This window comes from Aptenodytes forsteri, unplaced genomic scaffold, assembly GCF_000699145.1.
Source record: "Aptenodytes forsteri isolate BGI_AS27 unplaced genomic scaffold, ASM69914v1 Scaffold15, whole genome shotgun sequence".
Taxonomy (NCBI): domain Eukaryota; kingdom Metazoa; phylum Chordata; class Aves; order Sphenisciformes; family Spheniscidae; genus Aptenodytes; species Aptenodytes forsteri.
This window is the reverse complement of record NW_008795129.1, coordinates 26,932,608-26,941,868: the sequence shown is the minus strand read 5'-3', so window position 1 is coordinate 26,941,868 and position 9,261 is coordinate 26,932,608. Positions and strand designations below refer to the sequence as shown.

The 9,261-nt window shown below is 41.8% G+C and overlaps 1 protein-coding gene across 1 annotated transcript in view; it reads left to right on the top strand.

Annotated features, from left to right (window-relative positions):
- The window catches only part of TCERG1L (transcription elongation regulator 1 like), a 192,248-nt gene that overhangs the window by 91,006 nt on the left and 91,981 nt on the right, over nt 1-9,261 (top strand). The window contains exons 2-3 of the mRNA XM_009278130.1: nt 1,065-1,211; nt 2,072-2,252. Of these exons, the coding sequence (XP_009276405.1) occupies nt 1,065-1,211; nt 2,072-2,252 (328 nt within the window). The remainder of the gene's footprint in view (nt 1-1,064; nt 1,212-2,071; nt 2,253-9,261) is intronic.

Here is a 9,261-nt window from a genome sequence, read left to right as displayed (position 1 = left end):
TCGCGGAGCGCGGAGCTTCCACCGGGTTTAGAAACCTGCAGTGGTGTTTTCCCCGGGAAGAGAAGGGCTGGGAGAGGGTCTGCCGGTCTCTCCAGCGTGGCTCGTCTCCATCATCCGGTAATCGCCGGTTGCAGGATGCGTTTTCTGCAAATAGAGACCAGAAAGGAAGAAATGCTCCAACAGTGCTCGTGCAGTCATATGTAATGTCAAGTGTTTTGGTTTTTTTTGAATATTCATAAAGACTAAAGTTTTGAGTCGTGTCAGTTGAACCAATCTGTCTCATCACTGCTTTCCCTGACGAATATTTCAATTATTAATTGCTGCCGTAAGGCTGCTTAAAATAGTAAAGTGTTTCGGCTGGAGTGTTTATCCTGTTGCAGCGGAGATATCGGAAGCTGTATTCATAGTTTTGCCTTGTCTTTATATTTTTTACTAGATAGAAGTAAAAATAAAACAGAGATTTGAGTGCTGCAGTAGCCGCTCGATTTCATGTGAAGATTTCCAGCCTTTTTGAGTGTCTCTTGTGGTTTGGGTGCAGAGTGAGTGGGAGGGAGAAAATAGGTAGTGCAGGGTCTAATGAAACAGTAACATCAATTATTCCCCAGTGTGAGACCACTTAAATAAACTGCAGAGGTGGTTTTACTGTGGGAACCCATTTGCCAAACGACTTTAAGTTAAGAGGAAATACATTTCTGACATTCCTTTAGTTCTTGTTTGCTTTGAGACGAATTTTAAAAACACTTTCTAGTGATGTTTTTGTTTTGTATGTGAGATTCTGTTTGAGCAGAGAAAAACCAAGCTTCCCTGGCGACTAGCAGCCATTAGCCAAGTACTGCTTTACTGCCAGGCTACTGATTTGTGGCTTTCTGAAGCAGTTTATAATGTCGGTGCCATGTGTCGCTCACCATGGAATGCCAAAAACCCACAAATGGTTGTTGGACTGAAGAGACATGTTTGAAATTTTCTGTACTCATCTTTTATATAATTAGGAAATGATGAAAAGCATCAGTTTACTCAGGGTAAAATCCTTTTGTTAACTTTTCTTCCTGTTTTTATCCCCTAAGTGGCTATTTGGAGCTCATTCTCCAATCATAGGATTTTCACCTTCTTCGAGCGTGGAATTTGTTCCTGTTTTTCCACCTGTGTACACATCTACGGTTCCGCCTCATGCTGGGAAAAACTGGATCGATAAAAGGCTACCAAACTGCAAAGTAAGTCTCATCTTGGTATGTTGAAGTATTTTTAAGGCTAAAGTGTATAGGCTGAAAAATGTTATGGGTTTTGTGAATTCCGAAGGCATGCGAAAGGTCAGTAGTTTGTCAGGCAAAACCCCGTGGAGGAGGTATGTTGTAAGGGACGGTTAATGGAGGAGGCTACTTCAGCAGTAGTAGCTGCGGCTTCACTTTTCTGAAGGTATAAAAAGACTAAAATATCTTTAATACTTCTCTTTATTACATTCAGTAGAATGTTATAATTTTACTATAGGGTGTGATTATGAGAGTTTTCCATTTGCCCTTTCTTCCTGGTACTTCCACTGTTTTTCCCCAAAAGGGATGCTGCGGTACAGTGCTGGCAGCGGTAGCGTCACTGCGAATGCTGCCATGTCCCTGGCGCCAGGGTGTCACTCGTGGTCCTGTGCCCTCATCCTGCCCACAGTTACCTACATCTGTACATTTACCTAGCTGAATAATTAAAACAAAACTTTGTGACTTTATCCCACTTCCCTCCCTCACCCCCATCTCTCCTATGTAGAAGACGGCTGAAGCCTCTGAATTGCAGATGGGCTTGCTCCAGAGTAACTGTGTCTGGGAGACAGCCTTCAGCTATTTTTTTTTTTTGTGATGCTGCATCAGCTGATTAGTTGTGTTAAAAGCCAGTTAATTTTGTAGATGGTCAGCTAGACTCAGCCTGCAACATTAATGGAGCAGAAATCAATTTATTTTTGCAAGTTTGTCCCTGAATTGAGATACTATCTGTATTGTAATATTGTTAAAGATACTTTATTCTCACTTTTATTTCTGAGTTTTGTGTCTCAAACCTTAACGTTCTTTTATTTATTTATGTTGGACAGATATACTTGAATAATGCATTTGCTCTGGATTCAGCGTGGATACATCCTGAGGAATCAAGACTCTTCCAGGGAAATGAGAAACCTCTGTTAATGACAAATCAAGTAGCTATGGCTATAGCCAGGCCAGCTGCTGCCTCCAGGCCTCTTCCTACAGTAGTGTTGGCACCTCAGCTGATACCAGGTCAGTAGGAGATAAATAATTAAGTACTTACCTTTTTTTTTTTAATGCATCTCCCAGAGATGCTTAAACCATTCTCTAAAGTAAGGGTTTCATTCCATTCAGCTGAAAATCTCTTGCTTGATCTGAACCTTGATGGCAAAGTGCATTTCATCCTCTAAATTACTTTTAAAGAAAGAAAAGACCGTGTGTAATTATAGATGATTGTAACAGATTATTCCATAACTGTTTGTTGACTTCTGGAATGAAGCGGCCAGCCACTCCCAACATACTTGGTTTATTTTCAAACAAGAAATTGCCAACACAGTTCATGTATAATTCTCCTATTGACTGCTAATCTTAAGAATTTGGTGTGGTCTGTGTAGACAGCTATCAGTAGAGAAGAGCAATTGATCCATCATCTCATTAAGAGTCAGTTACGCACAATGATATTTGTGAAATAAATTCCATTAATCTGCGTAACTCGGGTATGTCACAGCTGTTAACAGAAGAGCTAACTTGGAAAAGAACAGAAAATACATTGCAGTAAAGCTGAATCTCTCTGTTTTGGTGCTACAGTAGTAGTTTAAACTACCAGTTGTTTCATAGAAAAGGTTAAGAAGTAAAATGCTACTGATGTTTAAACCCCTAACATATATTCTTAATTTCAGAATTAGGAAGCCATTCTTAATGGCTTGCTGTCAATTGTTTCTTTCTTAGATCGAAGGTAGTGTCCATTCGGTTGACAGCAGAGCCCCTCTTACATTGGTCTTTGCCCTATAAAGTACTTATTTTGCAACTGTATAGCACACAGGAAGTTTTCTTGTATTATGCCAGTAATGCAGAGATTCAGTGAGAGTGTGCTGGAAGAGGTCCTTGCTGTTTGGGTTCATTTGCCAGACTGATTAATTAGCAGTGAATGTTGTTATGTATTGAAACATGTTGAACCACTCGAATCTGTTCCATATTTTGATGTTTTAACAATCCGTTGCAGTAAGCTGCCTTCTCCTCCTGCCAGAATTGCCCGATGCTCAACTGGAGTGCTGCTCAGCAGCGCTTGGAAATGAGAATGCCATGGGCGAAACCCCATTATATTAATGCATTCCTCCTGGGATGCCACGGGGAATAGTTGAGCTGTGTTCCCAGACAGGATGCATTGTTCGAAGCGTGTTTTTAAGGACAGGCGCAATGGTGAGGGAGGTGTTCTGTGCAGCAGAGCGACAGCCTGTTGTTTTTTTATGTATCTTAAAAATATTGAAATATTTTAAACATGCATAAACGTATTTTATCACATACAATATTTCAGATATAAAACAAGAGTGTACCTGGCAGCGGGTTAGGGAGGCATGCCTGAGAAGTGTGCCTGGCAAGAACAGGGGCATTCCCAGTCTGATGCCACGTTTGTGGTCTGTGAGTAGCACAGAGAAAAGAAGCTTTTCTTCCCCCTGGACAATATATGCATACTCAAGCTTGTTTTCACAGGAAATCCTCAGGTGGATCCAACTCTTCCTCCGGCAGCATGCTCAGCGTTGTCTGCCACCTCTTCAGAAATCCCCTGAGCTCCTGTTCGGGTGGAAGAGTTGCAGGGAGGAGCATGATGACCCCCAACCATCTTTCTAAATCTTTCCATCCCTCTTTAAATCTTACTTCTGATTGATGTGATCAGTGCTAACCCAATAACATCCCTGGCTGTGTGTGAACTCCAGAGCTTGTGCAGAGAAGTGTGCGTGGTGACAGCATTACTGCAGGATGGCGATATCAGTGCGCTACAGCCGTAATCAGGAGCTGCTTCTGGGAAGTGTTATGGTAGTACTTGAACTATTTCCTATATAATCTTTACACTTAATATGAAGAGTAATAAAAATACTGAGAGCAAATTGCTTAGTTAAGTGGTTTAAACTGAGAAGTTAATAAGCTTTTTGCAGGCTATGCGCCTGTATTCATTTTGAAAGCCTGTCTTATGGCAGGTTTGCCTTCCACAGTTATTGGTAATGATATAATTGTTTTCTCAATGTTTCAGCAATGTTACAAAGATAAAGGAATGAGGTATTGGAGTTTGGTGGATGGTAATGCACATAATTTAACAGCTGTGAGCTCCAGCTACTAGAAGGTGTTATTTTCTGTAAGAAAAGAAAGCAGCTATTATTCTTGCGCATATTGCAAAACATGAATTTATGTACTTACCGTTTGTATATCTAAAGCAAATAGTGACGTTTTATTTTCCCACCTAGGAATGATAGCTTGTTTTATGTCTACTGGATACAGCATTTTTTGTGAGGAAGGCAGCATCTAGATATTTTTGCAGAGAAAGGATTAATACTTTTGTCTCCTGCATCGTTCTCTCTGCCGTGTGGATGAAGTTGTGGCTGGTTTGGTCCCAAGTCAGGTGTGCCTGTATGGCATCTGTGTGTTCCACGCATCCCCGTGCGGTCGGTGGCCACTGGATGTGGGGTGAGGGAGCACCTGCAAGACCCCTTGGTGGCACCCGTTAGATGAAAGCTGTAGCCCTTTGGTACATGATGTTCAGTGCTTTTACTATTATCGATGCTATTAAAGCAGTTTTTAAAATGTTTCAAGCTATGTTCTTGCAGTTTGGCATTCCTGGCTCTCTAGAGCATCTCCGACAGTGGTTCCTTGCAAAGGGTGTATTCTTATTGGTGTGTTTGAGAAGATTTTCCCAGGAAACCTTGGAGAACAAGCCTTTCATCCAGCCTCCTGTGAGGGAGGGATCAGGAGATAGAGATGCAAGTGTGTTGTCATCTCTTCAAGAAGTGAAGTTCCCCAGAAGTGCTTCACAAGCCGCCGGTGGGAGAGCACTGAGCAGAGCCTGTCTGAGCAGAGCCTGCAGCAGGCTGCCGCTCTGGCAGTGGCTGGGCAGTGAGGGGAGCGAGGGAAGCGTCCCGATTGAGGTCATAAGAAATGCAGTGATTTTGTTATGTTGAGATGGTGGCTTTCAGCTTATAGCCCTTGAAATCCATGTTTGCCTTCTGCTTGCTGAAGGGTGACTGCGAAATGCAAGGTTAGTGAGTCTGTCTCCCGTAATTGTGTGCACAGTCCCGTATGGCGCAGGCTCCAGCGTTTGCAGGGACTGAAAGCTTGCTGGCTCTCCAGGAAATGCCAGTGCGATGCTAAACCCAACAGTATGTGGGCACTCCAGTAGAACGAGTAATATAAGGTCATTACTGGGCTCCTTACTGAAGACCATAATACTCTGCAGCTCATTTCAGGGTATCATGCTTTGAGCAGATTGTCTACATACAGATTGTCTACATACAGACTTGGGAATTCTGTAGGGAGACCCTTAGCCTGCGATAAGGAATTTCCATCCACGCCTGAACTAAGTCCTGGCCACAACCAGTGCTGCAAGCACATAGAAACAAAGGTTGCTTCTGTAAATCTTGCCAATGGCTTATTGAATAAATACCCCCAAGAGTTTTTAGGGGTTAAAGTTGTGGGTGGTTGCTCAGCAGCAATTTGGGGCCTTGCGTAACCTTGAAAATAGAGTGTTTGTAGTGCAGGAGCTTCAGCTAGGCTGTTGGGTAAATGGAGCCTGGATGCTGCCTTCCGCACTTCTACTCAGAGCAAAGGAAAATGTAACACTTGAACATCTGTTTCCATTTTAAAATGTTTGACAGTCTTCAAATGGATTTTTTTTTTTTAAATTTTTTAATGCACATTTCAACAGAAATTGCATTTTCTTACTGATCTTGAGTGCTGTACTGGCCCTGGTACTATGGATGTCTTCAGTAATAGCCGCTAAGGTATATGCAGAAGAATGCATTATAGCAAACACATTGTGTTCTTGGTCTCCTTCAGGGAGCCTTGTCAGAGCCGTGAGTGCTGGGAGGAGATGCTGGAGAGGTGAAAGCCTTTTAATGGTTTTTATATTTAACAAAATGCTCATGGTATTTTTTTCGTTTGTAACAGAGGCAATCTAACCTGGAATGAAGACTTTCAGTGTTTCTCAGTGTTGGTTTCCTTGAAGGAAAATAGTCTTCTTAAATCAGATATTTTATTTTTTTTCTTTTGTGGAATGATTTTTCAACAGAAAATATTTTCTGCTAAGTCAAAGCTTTGTTGCTGCCTCTACGTTTCCACAATGGCTCTTTGCTCAATACCTATCTTTTTGCTTTTTCATCCATTGGTGTTGAAATCAGAAATGCCAGGACGAAGAGTTCATGTATATTCTTTCACCAAATTGCTTTAGCATTACCGATCCTATGTAGATTAAAATTTTGATCCTTCCTGTTAGTGTCCTTTTCTTTCTCTTAATCCCACTAACCTTTACAGAACTGAGCCAATGTTTTTTGTAGCAAGTATCAGTATTAGAATTTATATGCATATACACATGTACAAACAGATACAGTTTTGTAGGTAATTTCAGTTTAAGCTTCAGACATTACAAATCTATGAAGAAATGTGGTTGCTTTGTGTTAAATTTGGGTTCCCTTTGCTTATGTTTTTTAATACTTTTGAAATACATGACACAACCTGTGACCTTCTCTATTTGCTAAACACAAGCTTTATATTTGAAGCACATGTGTATATACGTAGTCAGGTTTTGGGCCTCTCAGACTGGATTCTCTTATATTTAATGTGCATGTGCTAGGGCTCCCTGCTTGTAAAACAAGAATAGCACTGCAGGAAGCTGAATATCCCTGAAATACCATGAAAACCCTCTTTATTTGTAGAGCACTCAGGCACTGCAGAGGCGAACACTTTATTAAGTCTCTGGGAATGCTTGACTTCAGTCACAGCCTCTACAAAGTTTTTGTTTTGCTTATTAAGTTTGTGCATTTTTTGGTGCTTTTTTCTGTTTTCTACCCAAATCAAGTGCAACCTTTAGCCCAGTTAAGATTTTTCTTTTTCACTTACATGCAGTTTTATTTCTATAATTTAACGTGTTTATGGGGAAGGCTTGTAGTTCTGACACTTTCATAATATTGTCCCCAAGACCTTATTATAAAGAAATCCTGATTTTTTTTTTTCAGTGATTTGCAGAGGCTGTTCTTGTTTGTGAGGAGCCAGGTATTTTTATTTATTGCAATAGTTGGAGTTTACAAATGGAAAAGACAATAAGCTTTTTTTTCCTCCCTTTGGGCTATGGAAGATAGGGATATCAATATGTTTTCCTTTGCATTGGGATAAATATGCTATTTAAGTCAATCTATTGCTTCGTTTTATTGATTGATAAATGCTGCTTCAGTTGCTCAGCAGCTGACATTTCAGACCACGTGCAACTTAGGTAGCGGGGCCAGCAGGTTCTCAATCATCTGCCTTCTGTGAGTATCAATACTGGTGCTATAAATTTATGTGCTACAGGTCTTCCAAGTATTTGTGCTTGATAAAAAGACAAAGTTCCTTGCAAGAGGCATCGGAAGCTCCCATTAAAATCATGACTGGCGCCAAGCCCTGATGTGTGTGGGGGCATTGCATGGGGGTGCATTGCATGCAGACAGGAACAGGAGTGAAATTCCAGGCGGCTCTTGGGCACCGGAGGGAGAGCACCAAACCACCTCGCCCGGGCGACCGGGCAGGCTAGGGTGTTTATAAATTGCTGTTCAGTGAAGTTTGGATTGTGAAATGACAGGAGGGGATTAACCAAGAAGCAACCGTGTCTCCATCTTCAAAACTCAAACCCGTCACTTCAAGGATGCACTTTGCTGAGGGAGAGAAAGTGGTATTTTTGTCCTGACTTGGAGTGCCGTCCTGACCCTGGCTGGTGCTGGCCAAGTGAGCCTTCCCAAATGCCTGGCATTAGTGATATCCTGCATTAGATATTCCAACAGCGTGGTGTTATGTAGGGGTGGGCTCATTTTAAATAACACTTTCCATTTCCTCCTCCTTTTAGAGATACTTTTATTCTATGGAAAGTACCCAACTGGAATGACATCTCAGTCTGCTGAAGCATATTGGTCCTATTGACTTTATAGTACCGGGAAGTATCTTTTAAACGGTAGAGAGCCGAGTGGAGCAAGGAAGGAGAATAGCTAGTGCTCGATCCCAAGGGCTTGTAGTAAACAGCTTTCTAATCCTATTGATGAATAAAACAATTGTAAAAGTAACTTGTCTTCCCAGTTGCTATCCATTTATGGGGAATTATCCAAAAAACATTTGAATAAATCCAAATATTCACAAAATGTCTACAGGTATGAAGTTTACCTCTGACTCACTAAACTTGGACCTCCCCCTGTTTTGTGTTTGGTTTTGGTTTTTTGTTTTTTTTTTAAAAACCTCTTTTCACTTGGCATCTTGCATCTGATCTTCTACCAGCGTGAGGGACAATTTATTAAGAAAGTTGAAGTTCAACCTTTAAGTTCAGGGAGCGTGTGCCCCTATTTGTCCTGCTCCGAGGGAGCTGGCGGCAGCCCCCTCTTCTCAGCCCTGAGAGAGGAAAATCAGAACCAAGCCAGCATCTCCTTGGATGTACTGAAGCCAGTATATTTATGTGTATCTATATGTAGGATAAATATCTATGTTATTAAAAAAACTCATGTCTTCAAACGTAACATTTTTATAATCGGTAACCTTTTAATCTTAGCTATCATTTTTTACATATAAGTGATCATTTTTATCAGCTCTGCAAATGGTCCAACATGTAGGGTTTTCAGAAATACCGGATTTGTAGCCAATGGCTGAAATACTTCTGAGCAAAAGTTTTCCTCTTGGCATCCTGCCGTACCCGGGCCCAGGGCGGCTGTTGACGGGGGTTTCTCTTGCCAGCTGTGGGCGCAGCCCTGCTGGCAGCTCTGCCTGGGTGCCTGCCCCTCCAGCTGGGAGGAATGGGGAAAACAAGCAGAAAAGGCTCGTTTTCTTCTGTAAATTGTCAGGTTTTGCCCTGTTGCGCGGTTTTTGTTTTTTTTTGTTTTTTTTTTTTTTTTAAACCTTGTGTTTTAATGGTTTAGCTGGCCAAGATGGCTTCTCTGACACCACCACTGTTGGTGAAGAGAAGGTGGTGAAAGCAGGACCTCCCTCTGCGGAGGCTGGTGGCCATGGTGTGGTGCCTCCCCACAGCAGCGGAGCTGGGAGGGTG